Genomic DNA, 25,857 nt, shown 5'->3' with positions numbered 1-25,857 from the left:
ATCGGAAAATATTCTATATCCCAGTAACAAATCAACACTGGGGGGAACTAGAGCACACCAGCTCTCCAACCACACCACTCTGATAGAGATCTGATGTTTTATTTTGGAATAGAAGGCCTCTGAAAAGTGACATCTGAATTCTTTCCTGACTCCAATACTTGTGAACATGTTGGTATTGTTGGTGATTTTTTTTGTCTGATGAGCGTATGATTTGATTGGCGGAATATAAACCACGGGGTTTTGTGACATCACAAAAAATGATGTACGTTTACGCATGCTTTGTTTTGTTTCTGTATAATCGCTCTCGTCAGGCAAATGCAGTGTTGTCAATCGAAGTGGCAGTTCACTTGATTTTGCGAGTGGCGGCTGGCATGGCCGCAGTCCCTGATCATGTCTTCACGTATCACCGTAGTTCACAACGCACCTTGGGTTCAGTTTCAACACACTGGCATGGGAACTATTTCGCTCGAGTGATTGTTTCTCGGGTGCGTAAATATGATACTCAGGACAACTTCTAGACACGGGAACGGTTCTTGAACATGAGTCGTTGGCTTTGGCATGCAAATGCGTACTAGCCGGTTCAATTCGCTTTAATATGATGTTCGTTTCCTAATAAGTTGGAGCGTTGTTGCCTCATTTCACCGTACGAATCGAGAGAGCAGCCTTGAATTATGTTAGTCGGCTACAGCAGCAGCAGCTCGGACGAGGAAAGCGACGCAGGTGATGTGGAGGCAGTTCCAAACCGTCACAAATCGTTTCCTCGAAAATGTCTACGGGATGGTGATGGCAGTGATTGTCCAACGAGCAAGAAGCTTAAAATGGAGAAATCATCTCCATCGCCAAGGTACGGTTCACATAAATTGCCAAGTTATAGGGCAAATCTTATCTTGCGACTGTAAAGTGTCATTGAGAGTTTTGTAAGGCACTTGTAAATACAATGTAAATACAAAGAAAGAACACATAAATACATGGCTCTGCTGAATTGGTGTATGCTCGCAAAGCATTTCAACTTCTAAACAAAGCATGTTTTTCGAAGCCTTTTTCGGACTCATTTCCATTAATTCCGCCTTCAATGAGTCTGTCCGTGTGGCTTCTTCAGGGAGTGGAACTTGGTAATTGAGTTCTCTTGATGCCATAAATGTAATATATAATAACTAGGCTGGTTCTTCTTTGCAGGCTGCCACTCCCTGGTTGTTTGCTATCTATGTTTCCAGGAGACGAGGAGCCACAGACTGATGACAGCTCTTTGCATGATGGCCGTATCCGATCATTCAAACATGAGAGAGGAAACTGGGCAACTTATGTTTATTTTACGTGTAAGTATTGCTCATGGCTGTACTCGCATGAGTGTTCTTCGGGTAATCCAATTTCCTTCCATATTTTTAAATAATGTTAGTTTAATTGAAGACTCTTATTTTGCCAATCGTGGGGCTATGAGTTTTATTACGACATCAGGTAGCCTTTGTTTGAGAGGTACTATTTTAGTTAGTTAGTTTCTGGTCGTAGTCACAATTGGATTTGCCCCTTGAAACTGTATTCCGCTTTCTCAAACCTGGTTAATTTCAGGACTCATGATCTAATGGGGGAATTTCTTTTTCACATAGTGGAAAATAAGTTTGGATTGTTTCCCTTCAATGAAATCAGATTTTGGAAATAATTAAATGCAATCTTATATTAGAAAGGGGTAAAATTCATTTTTTCGGCGTTCGACTGATGCATAGCACATGACCTTTTTGATAGAAGCAAAGCATTTTTTTTGCGTGCATGAGCAATCAATTGGCATTTTTATGCTAAGTAAACATTTTAAATGCCTGTCTTCATGTCTCATCAGACAAACCTGAAGAAGAATTTGAGGAGTTAATGAAAGTGCTTTTGTCAACTGCTGGTGCGTCTGGAGTGGTTTTGAGCGCACAGGAGGAATTTCATCTCAGCCTCTCCCAAACAGTGGTCCTGAGACATCACTGGATCCAGCCCTTCATACAGAGCCTCAAGGCAGGCCTGATCCACTGCAAACGGTTTGCTTTACTTTTTTTTGACATGTAGATTCAGAAGAATGTGACCGTATGGCCAAATAAATAATATTTTAAAAAACATACGTCTGAAAATCAAACCTTAATGATGTATGAGAATTCAAATATTACACACATTTCAAAGACATTACAAATATCGTTCAACGAAATAATCCGCTTGCAATAACAAATCTCAACTCAGAACAAACATTTTACTGATGCTGACTCTTAAATGGCATTTAATATACATTATACCACAAGGGTAAAAAATGCTACTTAATCATAGTTCAAGAAAGATACAAAAGGTTTGAGTTAGGATTTCGATTGGATTGGATGTACCTTTATTCGTCTTGCAGTGGAGAAATTTACATTTGTGGTTCAAATTGCATTGAACCACAAAACCTTGATTTATGTTAAGGAAATCCGCGCTGGCTAACGTGTTGCCCTTGTAACACTGATTTTGTGAAATAATTAGAAAAGAAACGAAAGGAGTGTCTGCCACGACAGAGGGACCTAGGTTTCCCTCCGCTGCTTCTGTGCCCGACTCGGGATGCAGGGAACGCAAGATCCCCTGGACTTCCCTCATAGTCAATCTGATAACCGGCACCCGTTAGAAGCATCTTTACCACGAAGAACATATTTAGTATCAATGGTCATTGTGTTATGGCATTCATAATCGTCATCAATACGTGAGCCACTAATCACACTGCAGATGTGAGCGCACTTGCAACATCACTGGCTCAGCACCGTAACTAGACATTTGGGGCCCAAGGTAAATAAAAACAATGCCACTCCCCCATAATTATGTTCAATTTTATAAAGATGTGCATGTATTATTATTATTATTATTATTATTATTATTATTATTATTATTATTATTATTATTAATTGTAACTTAGTATGCATCCTGAAATGAGTTACATTATCTGACAGCTGATCCTAGCTGTCTAATATTTAACACCAAATACAGTAAAGTCTCGTTATATCGATATCGGATATATCGATAGTCCCGGTTATATCGATACTATTTCTATGCATGCACGGAGAAAATTACATGCAAACAGGGTCGGATATATCGATAGTCCCGGTTATATCGATATTTTTTCGGACTCCCTTGAATATCGATATAACGAGACTTTACTGTATTTTTAATATTGTGTCTTAGCAACCAAAAATTGTGAATTAGAAAAATCTCCACCATGATGTCCCTGATCCACTGGTGTAGAGATGCTTTGATCCTCTCCTCTTTCATCTGGAACTGCTTCATGTAACAAAGAGGGTACAGAAAGTGCTTACGGATGAATGACTCTGTGTCTTTGTGTTGTCATGTTTTTTGTTATGTATTTTTTTTTCTTTTGACTTCAAGCGAGAGTGGCTGCCTTTCCAGCAGCTCATGTATTTTGTCATCATAGGCCTCTTGTTTGGCCTTTGCCACCTTTACTTTAACCGTGCGCTGCATCTCCTTGTACTGCTGTCCACTCTCGTCCGTCCTCCGCGTGCCATTTCTTCTTTGCTAACCTCTTTCTCTGTATACACTCTTGCACCTCTCCATTCCACCACCAAGTCTCCAAGTCTTTCTTCCACTCGATACATCAAGTACTTTCCCACCTGTGTCTGTGATTATGTTCGCTGTAGTTCGCCAGTCATCTGGAAGGACCTCTTGCCCACCCAGTGCTTGTCTTAACTCCTTCCTAAAAGTCATGCAACCCTCTTCCTTTTTCAACTGCCACTTTTTTGTCCTCACTTCTGCCTTTGGTGTCTTCATCTTCCTCACTACCAGCGTCATCCTACACATCCTACACACCACCAACCTATGCTGTCCGGCTACACGCTCACCAACCACAAACGTTCATGCACAACTAAAATGTAAATAGCTACCATTTTCTTTTTTTTTTATTTTAGTATATATTTTGGTGATAACGAGAGCACCCCAGCTATCCAATCAGACCACTTGGGTACAGATCTGATGTTTTATTTTTAAATAAAGCACCTCTGAAAAGGGAAAACATATTGATATTGTTCATCAATTTTTAAAATGTTCTACATCGGAAAATATTCTATATCCCAGTAACAAATCAACACTGGGGGGAACTAGAGCACACCAGCTCTCCAACCACACACTTGCAGTGGAGAAATTTACATTTGTGGTTCAAATTGCATTGAACCACAAAACCTTGATTTATGTTAAGGAAATCCGCGCTGGCTAACGTGTTGCCCTTGTAACACTGATTGTGTGAAATAATTAGAAAAGAAACGAAAGGAGTGTCTGCCACGACAGAGGGACCTAGGTTTCCCTCCGCTGCTTCTGTGCCCGACTCGGGATGCAGGGAACGCAAGATCCCCTGGACTTCCCTCATAGTCAATCTGATAACCGGCACCCGTTAGAAGCATCTTTACCACGAAGAACATATTTAGTATCAATGGTCATTGTGTTATGGCATTCATAATCATCATCAATACGTGAGCCACTAATCACACTGCAGATGTGAGCGCACTTGCAACATCACTGGCTCAGCACCGTAACTAGACATTTGGGGCCCAAGGTAAATAAAAACAATGCCACTCCCCCATAATTATGTTCAATTTTATAAAGATGTGCATGTATTATTATTATTATTATTATTATTATTATTATTATTATTATTATTATTATTATTATTATTATTATTATTAATTGTAACTTAGTACGCATCCTGAAATGAGTTACATTATCTGACAGCTGATCCTAGCTTGTCTAATATTTAACACCAAATACAGTAAAGTCTCGTTATATCGATATCGGATATATCGATAGTCCCGGTTATATCGATACTATTTCTATGCACGCACGGAGAAAATTACATGCAAACAGGGTCGGATATATCGATCGTCCCGGTTATATCGATATTTTTTCGGACTCCCTTGTATATCGATATAACGAGACTTTACTGTATTTTTAATATTGTGTCTTAGCAACCAAAAATTGTGAATTAGAAAAATCTCCACCATGATGTCCCTGATCCACTGGTGTAGAGATGCTTTGATCCTCTCCTCTTTCATCTGGAACTGCTTCATGTAACAAAGAGGGTACAGAAAGTGCTTACGGATGAATGACTCTGTGTCTTTGTGTTGTCATGTTTTTTGTTATGTATTTTTTTTTCTTTTGACTTCAAGCGAGAGTGGCTGCCTTTCCAGCAGCTCATGTATTTTGTTTTTCTACTTTTTTTTGCTGTGAAATGTAAATTTCAATAAAGGCAAATCCAATCCAATCCAATCTCTATACTGAGCTAGACAAAGTCCTTGAAATCCCATTTGAAGAGGGATGCTACAGTCGGATGCTCAAGATCCTCTACTCAGCCTGATTCAGGTATCTCTTTCCTATAACACAGCCACTTCAAATAATCAGGATCATTATCAGGCTCCTGCCAAACTCGCTGATTAACTACTGGTAACTGATCATTTGATTTTTATTAAAATATCCAAATATTGCATGGAATTTTCAGGAGCATCCTCAAATGATGAAATATCTTTCAACACTATTTTGACAAGGTTGAGGTCTAACAGCAGACTAGCAGGTTCAAGTAAATGGAGATGACAAAAGGTTTATTTCCAGAAAAGCAAGGGAACCGACAAAGTAGTCCACAAAAGCTGCTGGCGAAACAAAACGCCAGAAAAACCGAACAAGAACGAGAAATCACAATTACAAGGATCAATAGCGAAGGTTATTTTAATCAAATGAAACTAAGGACAATACTAAGATGGACAAGGCTCACAAACCCTAATTGACAATAATGAGAACGGCGAAGCATGAACAAGAAATCTCTGACAAAGCACATAGGCAAAATCTGTGATCAAGAGCAACAGTTAAACAAGCGACCTAGGCAGTCAGTGTTTCAAATAGGCCACTATCATATCCCCATTATATTGTCATTAAAACCATCATCCCTGGAGAAAAATGCTCCTCAAAATAAGTCCATTATTCCTCAAATCGATTCATTAATTCGTGAAATTGCTTCTCTATTAAAAAAACAACAACTTTACATTTATTTTATTGTATTCTGATTAAGCACGGTTACAAACGTGTGTGAACTAAATAAAAATTCCCACGCTTCATACGCATAAAAAAATAACTGCAATTGTGATGTGTTTGCAGATTTGTGTCCTCAGCATCCAGACTGAAGGTCTATTGTAATGCTGAGAAGACAAGGTACAGTCGGTGTGTTTTTCATTGCCCAGATACAGCATAAATTCTCAAAGGTCTGTCTGTGGAACATGTGTCCAACTATATGACCTAACACTTGCTTACGAAGATCACTCTGTGATGCAACTGTATTGTCTTCGGCAGAACCTTTTTAGGGATGGAGGTTGTAACCGGGCATGCTCATTTGTTAAATGTGGTCCGGGTGGTGGACAGAACATTGACAGACTTTCACTTGGACACATTTTATCAGGTTAAGTGAGGAGCACAGTTTTCATCTGTGCAAGAACATGACAGAAGACACTCAACGTTTGCTGTATCTTGTAGGATCCGTCATTCCATGTGAGCTTGGCCTGGTGTGTTGGGGACTTCACTGTGCAATTGACACAATGCCTTAAAGATCTCCAGGTGCAGTAAGATAAGCAATGTAACAAAATGTCTGTATAAGCTCTCAGCCATCCAGGAGTGGTCCATTGATGAAAAGGTTTCTTCAGCCGTCATCTGTACTTATTTGAAGCTGTCGGACGTTTCGCTTCTCATCCAAGATGCTTCGTCAGTGAACGAAAGTATTTTGCTGGTAGTTTCGGCCCGAAGCAGCCCTATAGCCGCAGAGGACTACTCCCTGCGGCTCCACTCATTACTTCTATTGTCCTAACTGATTACTACTATTGTCCTGCCTGAGTATGAGGTCTACGACTGGCCGGATTGCCCCATTTGCGCTGGTATCACCTCATCAGCATAACTAAGCCTATGTTCCCGAAGCAGTCTGTTGTACGAACGATCCAAATGGAACCTCACTACCATGGCGGTTTAGTGAAGGATTTTGCTGTTTTATGAAAATCGCTACTTTTACTCCCCGTCCAAACCATCTATTTTCTTTCTCTAAGATTTTAACCTCATTGTCGTCAAATGAGTGGATGCTAGCTTTTAGGTGCAAATGTACTGCCGATTGAAGCCCACTAGTATTATCCCTGCGATGTTGATAGTCTTTTTTTTGAGAATTTGTTTAGTCTCCCCAATGTATTGCTCTTTAAAATTTTCATTTTTACATTGTATTGAATTAACAACATTACTTTGTTTTTCATTTGGCAGCCTATCTTTTGGATGCACAAATTTTTGCCTTAAAGTGTTTATCAGTTTGAAATAAGTAGGAATTTTGTGTTGCCAAAGGACTCTTTGTAGTTTTTCAGAAACTCCTGAAATGTAAGGTACGCCTACTCCTCTCCTTTTTGTATCTTCAGAATTTGTGGTTTCATTCCCTATTCTTTCCTTTTGACATTTGTCAAATGAAGTGGAGTAAGGTTCAATTTGGATCGTTCGTACAACAGACTCCTTAGGCAAAATAGGTTTAGTTATGCTGATGTGGTGATACCAAAGCAAATGGGGCAATCGGGCCAATCGTAGATCTCATACTCAGGCAGGACAATAGAAATAATCAGTTAGGACAATAGAAGTAATCAGTGGAGCCGCAGGGAGTAGTCCTCTGCTCCCCCCAACCCGAGAGCGGGGACCAATCATAGCAGAGTCCGGCACCGATAGTAGGGATATATATTGGGCGGAAACTACCAGCCAAAATCTTTCGTTCGCTGACGAAGCATTTTGGATAACAAGCGAAACGTCCGACAGCTTCAAAGAAGTACAGATGACGGCTGAAGAAACCTTTTCATCAATGTAACAAAACCTTAACAATGTGTACATGTATTTTAAATCTTTCTTTTTTTTCCCGCTTTCCCAGAATTTGGTCGATAATCATGAAGAGGAACTGTGGGTAGACTGTGCAGAGTTGCGCTGCCGTGCAGGAAACAAAACCTTCCGCTTTCCTCTGGGTGCTTAAAACTGGACATACTAAATCTTGGCACGTGGAGTTTCATGAATATGAAGGGAGTCCACAGATTATGCTCACAATAAGAACTTTTGTGGTGATGAATGAGGTGCAGTTCATTTGCACATCTCGTGGCACAAACGGGCTCACTCGGTTGCTGCTGAACTTACTTTGTTCCTTTTGATAATTTTCATTCATGCTGTCTGTAATTATGACTTGACACAGAGTAAATAAACAAATCTAAACATTTATCCCTACATACATAATAAGCACATTGTCAGGTGATTTGCATGCTTTTCCTCACAGCATAGGTCCAGGCTCATTCCTTTTCCCTCTGTCATGCAGGTGCTATGATGTCTTGCTATTTTTATGCATTTTGAATACTTGCACATTTTGACCTTCCTCCATTTAAGCTTGTATCTTGCTTAGCGGCAAAGATCTGCAAGCAGGCCGTAGATGATTTTGTCAGCTTTTGTTCAATGTTGCAAACACTTGCAAAAATGTTTGCCAGATATTTCCCGTTCACTTTTTCTTGTCGGCATAATTTTTTGACAAGAAAAACTGAGACCCTTAAAATTGTTGGCATCGTCTTCGCAGTCGTTTGCAAATTTGAACGAAAAAACATTCTTCAGATGCATACACACCTACAAACCTTCACTGTTCAATGAGACGTAAACTTTCACTACCATAGATCATGCTTAGTTTGGACAAAAGTAAATACTACAGTCCAGGTTGTCACTGAATTCAGGTACATGATGATGTGTTATGTTTACTACACTGTTTTTCATGAAAGTGAATAAATATTTTGTTAAATAACAATTCATATGAGTATAGTGTACTATTATTATGCTTGCCCAAAACAGATCGTGTTCTCACCTGATATTTCAGATTTTATGAATATACACAGAATGAACACAAATGTTATCCAAATGCACCAGCTTGGAAAGTGTTCCAGTTCAGTAAGACATAAAAGTCTGTCTGTCTGTCCGCCCATCTGTCTGGATTGGATTGGATTGGATTGGATTTGCCTTTATTAGTCTCGCAGTGGAGAAATTTACATTTCACAGCAGCAAAGTTATGAAAGAAATGAAAGTAGAAAAGCAAAACATAGGAGCTGCTGGAAAGGCAGCCACTCTCGCGGCGCCGTCTTGAAGTCAATAGAACAAAAAAAAAAACTAAATAACAAATAACATGACAACACAAAGACACAGAGAGACATTCATTCTTAAGCACTTTCTGTACCCTCTTTGTTACATAAAGCAGCCCGCTTGTTTGTCTGTCCGCCCATTAAATGCAATTACAGTACTCTCATTTTCACGTTTTCTGCGTGTGGTATTGTTTGAGGAAAAATATTTTTTTCCCAAACGTCTGAATGTTTTACTTTGAAAGGCGCACACCGGACATGGTTGTGGGTAACAAATGTGCACTGTTTATTGTGCTGAATCCCGTTTGAAACAAATCTGCATCTTTATGATCGAGTTCAGTGTCAGGTATTTTTATACGTTGTGAGTTTTTCTTCATTGTTTTTTTTGTTTGGTCTGTTTGTTAGTTTTTCTATATTTGTCCTATTTCGTAGATTCCAGTTACACTCTTAACACTGCAACGTTCAAATTAGCTCCTTAAGCTAGCTTTTTCACCAGCTAAAATAAAGGGATGTTACTTTATTGAAATATTTAGTGCAGTACTTGGTATTGCCATAGTAAATCCATACAAGTCTAATGTTAAGTATAAAAATAGCCTTTCTTGTTGACCAAACGAAGGGAGATTAGATCGCTAGTCGAACGAGCTTTGGCTTGACACTTTTTGTTGCTAGGCAACAGAACTCTGATGCCTTGGGCAAAGCTCGTAATGACATTAGTGTCGCAAAATCACGCATTCCCAGTTGTTCACATGTGTGGCTATGAGTTTGTCTTGCTATAACTTACTGAACTGTGATTTTTATTCTTAATCTTTCCCCGGTTTACCCAGAATGTATGTTTTGGTGCTTTTCTTTGTTGCTTAGGAGAGACCGTATGCATCATGTTGGTGCCAATATTTACTCTCAAGCTAAACCACAAGATAAACCCTCGCATGGTGACTGTAGGAACGTTTGATGGTGTCCACCCATGCCTCACTGCAGCCACACAAGCTGGAAAGGTGCAAAAGATACATATACGTTCCTGTATGTTGTGGTCAGAATAGATCGTTTGTCTCACAGGCGAGATGTTCCCCCAACGTTTGAATCTCATACTCGACCTACATGTTGTATATATTCACCTAGACACTGTTTCTTCCCTCATCTAAACAAACATGGATGTTCGGTTAATTGAAGACTCTGAATGGCCGTTGTCCAAGAGTATCCATCTTTTTTGAAACTCCAATTTAGATAGTGAAGGGATAGTTATTCATTCCCGTAAATAACTTTGTTTTTCCCTCTCCAAGGTTTTTATTCACAACCCTCACACTCGTGGCCAAAAACCTGCATCTCACCGACTGAGCCAAAGCACTCAGGATTCAGATGTCTCTCTACTCAACATCAACCAGGCAGTCACTTGTCTGACTGCAGGTAGTCTGGGTACAAAGACTGTCGGGGACACACTGTTGGTGGGATCTCAGACCAATCTGCTGGCTTACGATGTCCATGACAATACCGATATATTCTACAAAGAGGTTTGTGAAATAAATGTGGAAGAAGTATGCACTCATCAACAGCCATGGGGAAATAAATTGGGCAGTCACCAAATGCTTCATTTGACACAGTCTACTGAGACACTGAAACAGTCTCACAACTGTCAAGAATTAAAAACCCTCTTTAGTATTAATGGAAACTTAGCATTATTTTATTATTTAGGTCCACACTCATTTGTATCATTTTTTATTAGATCTTATTACATCCTGCGGGTGCACCAGTCAAAGGTTTGGCCACAATTTCTCAGTCTTAACATAAAAAATGCATCCAACATTTAACCGATAAAGTGTGCCTTTTGATTATTGGTAACATTCCTACTCAATAATTACCAATGGTGAATACTTTCTTCTGATGTTGTTGTTGGAAAATTGTTCATATATTTATTCAACCTGCAACTATGCAAATACCATGTTGATTAGTCTAATCTCTGGTTGATTTATATTTTGTTTTTATGTGTGTGTGTGTGTGTGTGTGTGTGTGTGTGTGTGTGTGTGTGTGTGTGTGTGTGTGTGTGTGTGTGTGTGTGTGTGTGTGTGTGTGTGTGTGTGTGTGTGTGTATGTGTGTTTAGATGTCTGATGGGGCTAATGCAATTGTTCTGGGGAAACTTGGAGACATCCCAAATCCTCTCGCCATCATCGGAGGCAACTGTGCCTTACAAGGTTTCGATTCCCTGGGCAATGACCTCTTTTGGACCGTAAGAAGTATAAATATAATAAAGAAAAAGAACAATCTACTTAGCATATCCAATACTGCTTGTTTCTATACATGTGAGACAATAAATTAACATTTGATACTTTTTGTTTCTATCTAGTGCTTTTTCATTTTGTGACAATTTAGTTTCATGTGGATTGCACTGTATGCTTCTGTATGTCTTTTTTCAAGGTAACAGGAGATAACGTAAGATCTCTTGTCCTCTGTGACTTCACTGGAGATGGCAAAAATGAGGTAAGCCTTCTCCAAGGTCAGACATTTTAGCTTTCATTTTTGGAATATAATTCATTAAAAAAATCTAGATGATTGATGGATTATGAAGTCACGTCTTTGAAAAAATGTGTGTTGGTTGTGGAACCTCTTGCAGCTCCTGGTTGGATCTGAGGATTTTGACATCAGGGTTTTCAAAGAGGATGAGCTTGTGTCTGAGATGACTGAAAATGAGGTAAGTGTTTCACTTGAGCATGGTTTGGATTGGAGGCAATTTATGCAAAGATGTAAGGATGTTGACAGACAACCAGTGCGATACAATATAATGCAATGAAATTGATTAAATTGTCAATTTGTCATGAGTGTGATAATTGAATTAACCAAGCTATGATAATCAGTAGAGCAAACTTTGCAAGTATTTTAATGTTGCAGTATTTGGAACCCCCCCACCCCAATGTCAACATTGATAAGTGTTGGTGAGGAAGGTCATCATATTATTTCACATTGCTCTTTTTTTCTATATAGACGGTAACAGCACTGTGTCACATGCACAGTAGTCGGTTTGGCTATGCCCTGGCAAATGGTACTGTGGGAGTCTATGATCGCAATTCTCGGTACTGGAGGATCAAGGTACCTTAAACCACAGAATAAAATCTATTTGTTACTTTATAATGACTAACACTGCTGTAAACAATGATAATTCTCACATTCCCTTATACCGTTAGCTTATTCATTTGTGCCACCCTCTTCTACTTCATACATTCAGAATCCCACTTTATCACACAGAATCAGTGGCTCTTTTATTTAAAAAAATGTAGTGTGGCACTCTGTTTCTTGAATTTAGTTTTTGTTGTTGTTTGTTAAAACTGTTTTCTTTAATATAGTCTAAAAATCATGCAATGAGCATTCACGCCTTTGACTTGAATGCTGATGGAGTTGTGGAGCTAATCACTGGCTGGTCCAATGGAAAGGTCAGCATCTTAGCTCTATTAAATAAATGTTACTACATATGTTCAGCAACACCCTCTTTTCTCATATTGCACTGTTGTTCCAGATTGATGCTCGAAGCGACCGCACAGGCGAAGTCATTTTCAGAGACAACTTCTCCTCCTCTGTGGCTGGAGTGGTGGAGGGAGACTACAGGTTGGATGGGCAGAAACAACTTATTTGCGCCTCTGTAGAGGGCGAAGGTATGCTTGGTGTTCCATGTCAAAGGCATTTTGACAAATTTAATCTTGGAAGAAATCACACGGAACAATGTCTTTAAGACAAGTATGTAATGGTCGTTCGTCTTTGGAATGTATGTTTTAGTTCGTGGCTACTTGCCTGCTGAAAAAGAGATGAAAGGCAATCTCATGGACTCAAATGCTGAACAGGACCTCATCCGAGAGCTCAGCAATCGCAGACAGAATCTTCTGCTGGAGATACGGAACTATGAAGAGAATGCCAAGGTATTTTTGATGCAATTTTGTTGATAATATACAGCTGGATCTTGACGTGCGAACTGAAGGACTGACACGTTTTTTTTCATATACAAGCCATCGCTGGACTGTTTACTTGTTTCGCAAACATACAACGCAGGACACCATAGATAGGCTGCTAACATGGATGTTGCAGTAGTTGTAACCTATTCAGCTATAGATATTTGAACACAATCTAAGTAGCCACACATGGAGATAGGCCTTTATTCTCTTAAAAAAACAAGATTAATGTCAAATCAATATATCCACCGGATGAATAAATCAACTGATTACCTTCAAACCTCCAAAGTAATAATATTTGATCCTTGGCTTTATGTTTACGTACTCTAATAATTTACAGAAATATACAGTAAAGTCTCGTTATATCGATATTCTCGGGAGTCGGAACAAATATCGATATAACCGGACTATCGATATATCTGATCCTGCGGCATGTAAATTTTCTCCTTGCGTTCATAGAAATAGTATCGTAATAAGCAGTACTATCGATATAACCGATATAACGAGACTTTACTGAAAAAAAAAAAAATCCTCGTCTCACCCACCATGGGTGGTGTCTGTCCCCATTTCAGCTCGGGTCCTCTACCAGAGGCCAGGAAGCTTGAGGGTTCTGCGCAGTATCCGTGCTGTTCCCAGCACTGCGCTTTTCTGGACCGAGATATCCGATGTTGTTCCCGGGATCTGTTGCAACCACTCGTCGAGTTTGGGGGTCACTGCCCCGAGTGCTCCGACCACCACAGGCACGACTGTCACCTTTACCTTCCAGGCTCTCTCCAGCTCCTCTCTGAGCCCTTGGTATTTCTCGATTTTCTCATGTTCCTTCTTTCTGATGTTCCCATCACTCGGGACCGCTACATCCACGACAACGGCTTTCCTTTCCCCTTTATCTATGACCACGATATCTGGTTGGTTGGCCATTACCATCTTGTCAGTCTGTATCTGGAAGTCCCACAGGATTTTTGCTCGGTCATTCTCCACCACCTTGGGAGGTGTTTCCCATTTTGACCTTGGGGTTTCCAGTCCATACTCCGCACAGATGTTTCGGTAGACTATGCCAGCCACCTGGTTATGGCGCTCCATGTAGGCTTTCCCTGCCAGCATCTTACACCCTGCAGTTACGTGTTGGATTGTCTCAGGTGCCTCTTTGCACAACCTACACCTTGGGTCTTGTCTGGTGTGGTATATCCCTGCCTCTATGGCTCTGGTGTTCAGGGCCTGCTCTTGGGCAGCCAGGATGAGTGCCTCTGTGCTGTCCTTTAGGCCAGCCCTCTCTAGCCACTGATGGGACTTCTTGAGATCAGCCACTTCTGCTATGGTTCGGTGGTACATCCCGTGTAGGGGCTTTTCCTCCCATGATTGTCCCTCTTCCAGCACCTCATCCTCTGTTCCCCATTGACTGAGACATTCTCTGAGTACATCATCCGTTGGAGCCTTCTCTTTGATGTATTCATGGAGCTTGGATGTTTCATCCTGGACAGTGGCTCTCACACTCACTAGTCCCCGGCCTCCTTCCTTACGGCTTGTGTACAGTCTCAGGGTGCTGGACTTGGGATGGAACCCTCCGTGCATGGTGAGGAGTTTTCGGGTCTTAACATCCGTGGTCTGAATCTCTTCCTTTGGCCACCTTATTATTCCTGCAGGGTATCTGATCACTGGCAGGGCATAGCTGTTTATTGCCCGGGTCTTGTTCTTGCCATTGAGCTGGCTTCTGAGGACTTGCCTCACCCGCTGGAGGTATTTGGTCGTAGCCGCTTTCCTTGTTGCTAATTCGAGGTTGCCATTGGCCTGTGGTATACCGAGGTACTTGTAGCTGTTTTCAATGTCTGCTATTGTTCCTTCAGGGAGTGAGACCCCTTCAGTGTGAACTACCTTGCCCCTCTTAGTCACCATCCGACTACATTTCTCCAGCCCGAATGACATTCCGATATCACTGCTGTAGATCCTGGTTGTGTGGATCAGGGAGTCTATGTCCCTTTCGCTCTTAGCATACAGCTTGATGTCATCCATGTAGAGGAGGTGACTGATCATAGCTCCATTTCTGAGGCGGTATCCATAGCCTGTCTTGGCGATTATCTGGCTGAGGGGGTTCAGTCCTATGCAGAACAGCAGTGGGGAGAGTGCATCACCTTGGTATATGCCACATTTGATGGACACTTGCGTTAGTGGCTTGCCATTGGCTTCAAGTGTGGTTTTCCACATCCTCATCGAGTTTGCAACGAAGGCTCTCAGGGTCCTGTTGACCTTATACAACTCCAAGCATTCATTGATCCATGTGTGTGGCATCGAGTCATATGCTTTCTTGTAATCAATCCAGGCTGTGCACAGGTTGGTATGTCGGGACCTGCAGTCTTGAGCGACTGTTCTGTCAACCAGCAGCTGATGTTTGGCACCTCTAGTATCTCTACTAATGCCTTTCTGTGCTTTGCTCATGTATTGATCCATGTGTCCACTTATCTTAGCCGCAATGATGCCTGACATGAGCTTCCATGTTGTGGAGAGACAGGTTATTGGCCGATAGTTGGAAGGAACTGCACCCTTTGAGGAATCCTTCATGATCAGGATTGTTCGCCCTTCGGTTAGCCATCCTGGGTGAGTCCCATCCATCAGCAGCTGGTTCATTTGTGCTGCTAGGCGCTCGTGGAGAGCTGTGAGTTTCTTTAGCCAGTAGGTGTGGACCATATCCGGGCCTGGTGCCGTCCAGTTTTTCATACCTGAGACTCTTCCCTGTATATCTGCCGCTGCGATGGTAACTGGGTTCTGCTCAGGGAGGTTGCTGTGCTCCTCTTTCAGAGTCACCAGCCATTGTGCACTGCTGTTATGTGCGACCTCCTTCTCCCATATGCCTTTCCAGTATCTTTCAGTTTCCAGCCTTGGAGGGTCTGCTCTGCTGTTAGAACCCTGCCACTGAGCGTACACTTTCGCAGGTTGTGTTGCGAACAGCCTGTTTATTCTTCTGGCCTCATTCTCTTTCGTGTACCTCTTTAGGCGACTGGCCAAGGCCTGGAGCCTTTGTTTGGCAGTTTCGAGTGCTTCAGGTATGGTTATCTGCATGTACCTCTTGGGTATTGGCCTTTTATTCACACCTCTCTGGGTCTCCGTCAATTGACTCAAATCTTTCCGAGCCGCCTTGATCTTGGCCTCCAACCGTCTTTTCCATGGTGGGTAATGAATCTCGTGGCTCTCATGGTTGCTCTTGTAGCCAAGCATGTCTAGGATCACTGATGCTGAGGTGTATATCAGCTCATTGGTTTCCGTGATCGTTCCGGTCGGGATCGTTGTCAGTGCTGCATTCACAGTTTCCATGAGACTTTCAGGTGGTACTTCACATAGCCGTTGTAATCGGTGCCTTCGTTGCCCAGTTTTCATTCTTGCCATGATCTTATCTCTCAGGTCATTTGCTGCCTCGCTCAGCATTTCATTTATTGGGGCTGGCTTCCCAATCTCATTATTCATTGGGGCTTGCCTCCCAATCTCTGGTTGAACCTCTTCCTGTGATGTGGCAGCCTGGGGCCCTTCACCTCGGAATTTGTGTTGTACCTCATCAATCTCAAGTTGTGATAGCAATTGCCGTTTGTGGATATTGGAACACTGAGCTACTGTATATATATATATATATATATATATATATATATATATATATATATATATATATATATATATATATATATATATATATATATATAATGTGCTTTTTTTCAGAGAATAAAGGTATATATAGAGGTATATATAGAGAGAACATGCAAACTCCACACAGGGAGGCCGGCCCGGGACGTGAACCGGCGACCTCTGCACTGTGAAGCCGGTGTGCTAACCTCTCGACTACCGGGCCGCCCTATATATATATATATATATATAGCTATATTTTCCGTCGCGCTGAATATTCAGGAAGTCTTGTTTTTGAGTTGGTGACGAGTCCGTATGTGACGTCACTAAAGGACCACCCCGTGACCGTAAAAAAGACGCATTGTAGCGGTCCTTCCGTCACGTCAATGTATTTTGTTGTACTTGTTTGGTCTGGGGACCTCGTGTTGCAACCAAAAGCCGCCAGAAGGCCAGAAGAGGGCGTCCAAGCGCCATATAAGGAATTTATCAGCCTGTGGAAACGGAGGTGGCCACAGGAGATCGCCATTTTGTGCCTCAATTCTAAACACCTTTCTATTTTTCAGCTGTCTTTTTGCCAACAATTGGTTCAGCAGCATTCCTGCTTCTTACAAAAACCTTTCTTCAAAGTACTTGCATACTCATTAGGAAGACAGTTTAGATTCTTGAAGACAAACATCAGATTCTTAATTGTCCCATGTTATGATTCACAACAGCTGTCCTGCTGTTTCAGGGCGGGTCGGACAGCGCAGGTGGGATCCCAGCCAACACTCAGCTTCAAACAGCTCTCACAGTCAGAGCAGCAACAGAGGTCCAAAAAGCACATGTGGAGCTCAGCATCACAACACCAAATGGTATCGTCTTGAAGCATTTGAGCTAAGAATGTCCACCCACTGTATGTGTCGTCTGACTTGTGCTGGATCTAAACGTGAATATTCTTTCTTTCATTCCCTCACTTATCTTCTCCAGAAACCATAATCCGCGCAGTGCTCGTTTTTTCTGAAGGCATTTTCCAGGGTGAAAGCCATGTTGTTCACCCCAGTGTCCAAAACCTGTCAGGTTTTGTTCGAGTCCCCATCATCCCTCCCAAAGACATCCCTGTGGATCTGCACATCAAAGCCTTTGTCGGTGGGAAAACCAGGTAGGCGGTGTTTACAAGGGCATACGTTATGTTTATGGTTGTTTTGCAAACGCCACTGTGAGCAAAACAATCGATTTTCAAGGAAAGTTAGAATGTGTTCATCCATCCATCCATCATCTGAACCATTTATCCTCACACGACACACGTGGTGTGGCCGAGCCTATCGCAGCTGTCTTCAAGCAGTCGGCGGCGGACACCATGAACTTATTGCCAGCCAATTGCAGGGCACTCAGAGACAACCAACCATTCGTGCTTACACTCACATGTAGGAACGATTAAGAGTGCCCCATAAACCTGCCATGCATGCTTTTGGAATGTGGGAGGAAACCCAAGTACTCGGACAAAACCTACGCAGGCACAGGGAGAATGTGCAAACTCACACAGATAGTCCAGAGCTGGAATCAAACCACACAAATGAATTGATAGAGATATGCATTTGAAATATTCATTTTCCTAACTTGCTATCGTTTTTTTCCAAACCAGCACTCAGTTCCATGTGTTTGAAATCACAAGGCAGCTGCCCCGTTTCTCCATGTATGACATTGCAGTTGACCCCTCAGCTCCTTCTCCCACCGGAAGAGTCAACTTCACCATTAATGATCGGCCGCAGCGGGTGCGTCAGTATTTTTGGGAGATTCTAAGACTCGGGATTGTTCAACTTATTTGTTTGTTTAGGTTGCAATGTGGCTGAACCAGAATTTTCTGCTTCCGGAGGGAGTAGATAGTCCTAATGTTACATTTACATCACTCCGGGGAGGAGGCCTTCTGACCATCCGTATGGCCTCAAATGGACAGGTGAACACAAAAACACCAAACAATGTGAAGTCATAACAGAAGATTATGTATTTTTAATGTTTTAAGCCTTTATTTTCCGGTGCTAATTCTAAATCTGCCCTAGTTTTTTTGCCCTCAAGGATATCATATGTTATATATAATAATCAGAAGAATATGTATGAACAAAGGGTGAATTTCAGCAATTGTTTGAATATTTCTTTCTTTCTGAAGTGCGACAACAATTTTTATAGGCAGAGCTAAAAACAAAAAAATGAAATAACTGAATAACCTAATGTGTTAGAAAGAAAATAAAAACATTTATGAAATCATCATAAACTACGTTAAGAGCCATCTCAGATTAGAATTTGCAGTTGAACAATGTTATTTGTTCATTCAGATCACTCTGCAAACAGATGACATTGACCTGGCGGGCGATTTGGTCCAATCACTGGCGTCTTTTCTGGCAATAGAGGAATTGTCAGCGGAAGCCGACTTCCCAGCTTATTTTGAGGATCTTCAGACCACACTCACTGAGGTTTGGATCAATTTCATATTGAAAAGACCAATAAATGATACTGCATTTCCAAAGATCATACGTGTATAGAAAATGGATCCAGTCAATATGATGGTCTAAAGTGCTGTGGCGTTGATGTCATGTGATAAAGAGAGATTTGCAAATGCCTCCACTAGGTTGATGAGTTCCATGCAGTCCATCGGCGATTAACTGCAGAAATGGCTGAGCACTCCAACTTCATCAAGAGCATGCTGGTGCAAGCAGAAGATGCTCGTTTGATGGGTGACATGTGAGTTGACCAGATGCTGAAAGTAGCCATTTATAGAAAAAAAACTACATTTTTTTTTCAAAGTCAAAGTCAGCTTTATTGTCAAATATGCTAATATGCATGACATACAGCACAGATGAAATTACTGTCCTCTCGGACCCAGCGTGCAAGGCACTAATAATGACTGACAAACATAATAAACACAAAAACACCAATTTGCCGGGAGAGGAGCCGCTGCGTGTTCACGCGCCGCCATCTTGGGGAAAAAAACAAATATAACAAATAATATGACAACACAAAGACACAGTCATTCATTCTTCAGCACTTGCTGTACCCTCTTTGTGACATGAAGCAGTTCTAGATGAAAGAGAGGATCAAAGCATCCTCTTCAGTAGTGGATCAGGTACATCATGGTGGAATGTGCACGTCTACTACAAGCTAAATGTTGAAAGCTAATACAAAGCTGTAGCATCCATTGACGGAAAGAGATTGTCTCACATCTCCTGTCTCCCATAAATCCGCTTCAATTCCAAGCCGCGACAGTTTCACATACGCATCGGCGCTCTGCGCTGACGCTCTTTTCTTCTCATCGCGGGCTCCTCAAGCCATGCATTCATCCAGCCGCAGAGTGTCCAACAGCACCAACCTTTCCGCTGAACAAAGCGTTGCTGTGAAGATGCTGCCCATTACATGCGCAAAAAAACACAATGTTCCCTGTGGTGTCCTGGGATGACAGTCAAATGGCACAGACATTCTTCCCATTCAAAAACAGCACTGGCATATTCATGCTGCCGAAAAGGCGCAACCGCTCGTCACAGTCTCCTCGATGAATGTCGTGGCCAAAAATGCTGAAAAACAATCCGTATCCGTTCCACACGACGCACAACAACACAAAGTGACAAAAGAAAACACAAAAACAAGACAAAAACAACAAAAACGCAAGACTCCGTCCCAGCTGACGGCTGCCTACTCGGGTGCCATTTTGGGATTAAAAAAAAAAGGTCTTACCTTTTTTTCTTCCTCTCTGCCATTGTACAAAATACTCTTTTAAATGTGAAATGCTCATCTTTCAAAATATGTTTGATTGTTTGAAGTGGCATTGAGGACACACCTAGTATTGTAATTATATTCATATTTAGAGTGAATTTATTTTTGCAAGAATCCAAAAATCCAAAATGGAATCTGGGTTAAGAGTCAAATATGTCAGTGTGCACTCCTTCATCTCTACTACAGTATTCGACGGCAACAATAGATGGGGCTGGTGATAATCTTTTTTTAAAAATAATCCCCGAGGTGCCCCAAAGTGAATCTTGGAATTGTCTGCCAGCGAAGTTAAACTGTTGAGCATCGTCAAGTCAGATTGTGGATCGATTTTTGAGTCATTTTCTGTATTGTTGCGCATATCTGCCCTCTAACTTTGAGCCTCTTTTTCTTTGGCAGGACTTCAATGAAAAAGCGCTACAGGGAGCTATATGATCTAAACAGAGACCTGGTCAGCGAGTACAAAATTCGCTCTAATAATCACAACGCGCTGCTAACCTGCCTCAAGTCTGTCAACCAGGCAATTCAGCGAGCTGGTCGCCTCCGAGGTAGGTTGTTTTGGCTGTAAGTTTGCATCTTTGTGTACAGTTAATGATCCTTTTGATCGGAAACTGAAAGCTTTTGTACATATTCCCAGTAGAAAATAAACCTACGAGTGATTTTCACTCTTCGAAGGTATTGTTATAGTCAGTGACGTGCGGTGAGGTTCATGGCTGGTGAGGCACTGACGTCATCACAGTCAGTCACAGTTACAAACATATGAACTCCATCGAGTAGCCGATTCACCATTTCATTGGCAACAGTTAACGTGTTTTGTTTAAAATGTCATGTCAGCATTCTTTATATAAACTGTAGCATAGAAAAAAAGAATTAAAAAAACATTATTATCATGTTACCTTTACTTATAAATGAAGTCCATGCGCCGCTCCTCCTGAAGAAAGGCATCTATACCTTCTTTGTAGAAGCCTTCCTTATCTTTCTTCAGTTTTAACAATCTCTATTTCTTTCAATTTAGACATGTAATCTTCCATTCTGAAAATAAGGCCAAACAACACGAAAAAATGACTGGATGGTTGCACTTAACTTGCTAACTGTTTACTGTAGCTTGCTCTCACTAATTCTATTATTCTGCAGCCGAGGAGGCGCAAGAAGAATCTAATCACCAGCGCCCCCTGTCATGAGGCAGGAGAACTGTGTGCCTCACCTATGCAGATAAAAATAAAATAAACACTGTAGTACAGTGTTTATAATGTAAAGTGACTGTACATTATATACACCAGCTAAACTGTAGAAATTTAGTTCATATACTAAAAGTGTTTGAACACTTTAATCGCGATATGCAGAAGGACAGCAATGCGGTCTCACTGCAGAGCAAGCCAGCACAGTTAGCATCGGCATTGCGCAATCCATGGTGAGGCTGCCTCACCGCTCATCTCTACTTAGTATTTGAACGGTAAATGTGAAAATGCAGCGATTTTGAAAAAAAAAAATCCAAAAATGGTGAACTTAAATGGAAAAGAACTTTAAAGTACAAATCATTAAATAAATATAACTGTTTAATTTATTTTTTCATTTGATATTTCCATGATGACAGGTGAGGCACGGCCTCCCCTGCCTCCCCTGACTGCACATCACTGGTTATAGTTGACCACTTACTTTTTATTCTGGCAGCAAATCATAAAAAGTATTCGTGAGGGAATTGACCTGGTCAGCTAACCAACAACAAATATTTGCGTATAATGGATTAAAATGCATTGGGATTAGTTTTATTTATTTATTGACAAAAGCCCAAAACACTTAAAAACTTTGAGAAAGAGTAGTGTAGATTTTCCACCAAATGAATATAATCCAAGAAAACAAGTCCTAAACATTTCAAAAGTATTGAAAGAAATTGAACACCCAAAATAATCCGTAGTTTTGTATACGAGCGTGACTGATTATTTGTCGAAATGTGCCCTGCGATTGGCTGACGACGGTTTCAGGATGCCCAACTGTAACGGGAGTCAACAATATTCTCTCATTCCTTTTTTTCTTCATCTGTGCTTCTCTTTCAGTGGGTAAACCCAAGAATCAAGTCATCTCAGCGTGCCGGGACGCCATCAAGAGCAATAACGTCAGCGCACTCTTCAGGGTCATGAAAGCTGGTGTGGCTGCCTCTTGAAAGTCATGCAAGGGAGGCAACAGAGACGAAGAGAAAACCGAGACAGGAAAGCATCCCTTTCATACTTTGCTGGCTCAAGGATTAAATGATAAAGGATTGGAGGGTTCCCCTGGCATGACAATTCAGCGCCATCCAACAAATAATGCTGAAACTTGAATATATGCTAGATTGGATTGCAGGGAGCCATCCATGTCAGTCAAGTGCTGAGTGTAGCTAGTGTAGCTGCTTTTTAAACGAATAGTCATTGGGTACGAGACAACAGCTGGAATCATGTAAACTGTTTAACCTAGGAGCTAGCTAGCACGCTTTTAAAGGACAACCGACGTCTCCGGACAAGTTGTGTCCATAATTTGTCAAATGGCTTCAAATGACTTCTACTGAGCGTATTTTAATAAGATTCCACCGCATATAGCTATATTTTACGTTTTAAGACTCGCACTGAATATTCAGGAAGTCTTGTTTTTGAGTCTGTGACGAGTGCGTACGTGACGTCACTAAAGGAATGCCCCTGACCGAAAAAAAAAGGACACATTATAGCAGTCCTTCCATCACGTCAATGTATTTTGCTGTACTTGTTTGGTCTGAAAACCTTGTGTTGTGGCCAAAAGCCGCCAGAAGAAGGCATCCAAGCTCCATGGAAGGAATTTATCAGCCTGTGGAAACGGGCTGATTTTTTCCTCACCACAGCTCGGTGGCCATTTTGTGCCTCTTTTCTGGGACGCTACATTGCAGTCCAGATGCTTCATAATGGCACGGAATAAATTCTTTAATCGATTGGAAACATGTATGCTTTCCTCTTCAGAACTATTTGAATCATATTCATAACTGGATGTGTAACAAGAAAGCATATTCTCCGAATCTTAAGCTATTGTTTTGATTCTCCAGCAATGCAAGACGTCTTGGCGTGACGTCACGAACTGGGGGTGGGACTTTCTGAAAATGCCCAATTCGCAATTTTTTGCAGATTTTGGACACTTTAAGTCATTTTTATTGGTGTATAAAACGTTTTTCTAATGTCAGTTAAGAAACAAAAAAGTGACGTCGGTTGTCCTTAATGACATTTATCATGCAGCTCAGAATTAAGCATCCCAATGTTTTTTTTCTGATTTCCTGAGTGCGAAATGTTTTAAATATGGATTGTAGTATAACCACTTATCGTTGATTCAAACACAATCAAAGAGCAAAATGTTTATGGCTGGCGGAGTGATCTTCGGTGGAAAGCACACGACCGAACAGCACCAACAGTCCTTATGGAAGGTGACTCTCCTTCCATAAACCATCAACAACCATCAAAAAACTAATTAAAACTTTATTTTACAGCACAGTTTGTTTCTTTAATTACAGTCCTCATGTAATGCGCCTCTCTTTCCAAACAGCAATTTCTTTTGACCTTTGACCTCCAACACCATTCCATCAAGCCATAAATGACCATCACAAATGTAAATAAAGTGACTATGATACAATGCAGTGTATTTCTTTCATTACAATACAATAGCACATTTATTACACATAGCATAAGGTATGTTGTGTGTAGTTTTAAGGCTTATTTAGTTGAAAAGTATCTTTTATGGAAACCCAGGAACGGATTATTCCCATTTTAATGGTTTCCTATGGGATTTTTTTTTTTTTGAGATACACACTTTTCGCCTTACACACTCTGTATGGGAACTAATTAAGTTCGTAAATTGAGGTCTCACTGTACTGTAAATGCTTCCCCAGCCTATAACGGGTGTATTTACGCTGTAATTGGGGACTGCTGTGACATTCCGTGATGGTGTAATCCAAATTCATCTATCCATCCGTGATCTGAAAGGGTTATTCTCAGGAAACATTAATATCCCAATTTCCTAGTTATTTTTGTTGTTATTCCAGCTACATGACAATGCGTCACTTGTCCCATGCGACTTTGAGAGGGTTTTGAATTAAAAAGAGCATAATGAATTAAGATGAAGGTTGTGTTGCGTAATTTGGATAAGGAATGCCGAATCATGGCTTGATTTCATGTATGTGTAACCACAAAGGGAGGGGGGAATCAACGGCTGACTGTTTTGCTGACTCAGTAACATTCTAAGATGAGGTTGGGACCAATGTTGTAGTTTTGTGTTTTACCACCGTGTTTGTAGCCAAAGAAATCACATGACTTCATGTCGCGGATGACCACTGATGTGTTTACTTTTTCTAAATGATAACTTGTCTTTGTCCTTTTATGAAGATTAAATGTTAAAAGTACAGTATTGTGTAACTGTTCCATGACTTTGGGCGGGGCACAGAAAGGGAAAGCACTCAGTGCTTTGCTCCATTGTTGGTTTGGACATTGGGATTAGTGGGCATGAACAAAGCAATCTGTTCTCAAATAAAAAACAAATGTGTGCATTCTCCTCCCTTGCGGGCTCTCCTCTTTTGTTTACTCAACATCTGGGAATCACATGCTGCGTGGCACAGTTGCACTGGACCAGACAGACTTCCTGTTGTCTGTATTCTGTCCACTGGCAGACTTTATGTATCAGAAACAAAGAAGGTAACAACCATTAATAATTGCATGATCAATGTTGCATTCACAGTGGAAAGCAGTGAATAGAAATGGTTTACACGCCTCTACCTGTAATAAATGACAATAAATTAGACTATAATTAGGGGAAAGCACAACAACCCGATTGCATAAATATGCACATAAATCACCTCGCAGTCTGTTTTGCACAAATGCTCAAAATCTGTCTGATTTTAAAGGACAACCGACACCATTTTTTTGTTTCCTAACTGACATCAGACAAATGTTTTATGGCATCTGAAATAGGCTGATATTTTTAGTCAAATTCAAAACACCAATAAAAATGACTTAGTGTCCCAAAACTACTTCAAAATGACCTCGGAGATTGTGAGTTTCAGAAGGTCCCGCCCCCTTGTTCGTGACGTCACGCCAGGACGTCTTGCCTTGCTCGAGAATCATAACAATGGCTTCAGATTCGGAGAAGATGCTTTGTTCTTACTCATCCACTTATCAATATGATTCAAATAGTTCTGAAGAGGAAAGAATAAATGTTTGCAATCGATTAAAGAAGTCCGTCCGTCTCATTTTCAGGCGTCTGGACTCCAATGTAGCACCCAGAAAATGCACAAGATGGCGCCCAAGCTCCATTGCAAATGGGCTGTGTATTGTCAGTGTTCAAATACCTGACATGTTTCGGCGTCTACTTCCGCCGCGGGAGGCGGAAGTAGACACTGTCTGTAAAATAAGAATCTGTTCTAAGTTAGATATCAAATAGACAGGATGAACTTAAT

The 25,857-nt window shown here is 41.1% G+C and overlaps 2 protein-coding genes across 3 annotated transcripts; both read left to right on the top strand.

The window, feature by feature from the left end:
• The first annotated feature begins 334 nt into the window (after window positions 1-334).
• Window positions 335-8,827, top strand: usb1 (U6 snRNA biogenesis 1). The gene is made up of 7 exons (XM_088997484.1): window positions 335-844; window positions 1,177-1,316; window positions 1,832-2,015; window positions 6,142-6,195; window positions 6,334-6,439; window positions 6,514-6,594; window positions 7,922-8,827. Exons 1-7 carry the CDS (start codon window positions 672-674, stop codon window positions 8,018-8,020), a joined length of 837 nt encoding a protein of 278 aa, XP_088853610.1. The 5' UTR covers window positions 335-671; the 3' UTR covers window positions 8,021-8,827.
• A 586-nt stretch (window positions 8,828-9,413) lies between these two features.
• bbs2 (Bardet-Biedl syndrome 2) lies at window positions 9,414-24,974 on the top strand. Of its 2 annotated transcripts, none has more exons than XM_088997482.1 (18): window positions 9,414-9,498; window positions 10,011-10,144; window positions 10,430-10,657; window positions 11,246-11,371; window positions 11,560-11,622; window positions 11,756-11,833; window positions 12,124-12,228; window positions 12,483-12,569; window positions 12,653-12,788; window positions 12,910-13,049; window positions 17,413-17,533; window positions 17,649-17,820; window positions 18,304-18,433; window positions 18,496-18,615; window positions 18,992-19,129; window positions 19,285-19,397; window positions 20,817-20,965; window positions 22,472-24,974. In XM_088997482.1, exons 2-18 carry the CDS (start codon window positions 10,028-10,030, stop codon window positions 22,576-22,578), a joined length of 2,130 nt encoding a protein of 709 aa, XP_088853608.1. In that variant the 5' UTR covers window positions 9,414-9,498; window positions 10,011-10,027; the 3' UTR covers window positions 22,579-24,974. The 2 variants fall into 2 exon arrangements, with proteins under 2 accessions (XP_088853608.1, XP_088853609.1); XM_088997483.1 differs by having other exon boundaries at window positions 9,426-9,513.
• The last annotated feature ends 883 nt before the right edge of the window (window positions 24,975-25,857 follow it).

This window comes from Hippocampus bargibanti, linkage group LG05, assembly GCF_051943395.1.
Source record: "Hippocampus bargibanti isolate YZ-2025 linkage group LG05, ASM5194339v1, whole genome shotgun sequence".
Lineage (NCBI taxonomy): Eukaryota > Metazoa > Chordata > Actinopteri > Syngnathiformes > Syngnathidae > Hippocampus > Hippocampus bargibanti.
This window is presented reverse-complemented; position numbering and strand designations above follow the sequence as displayed.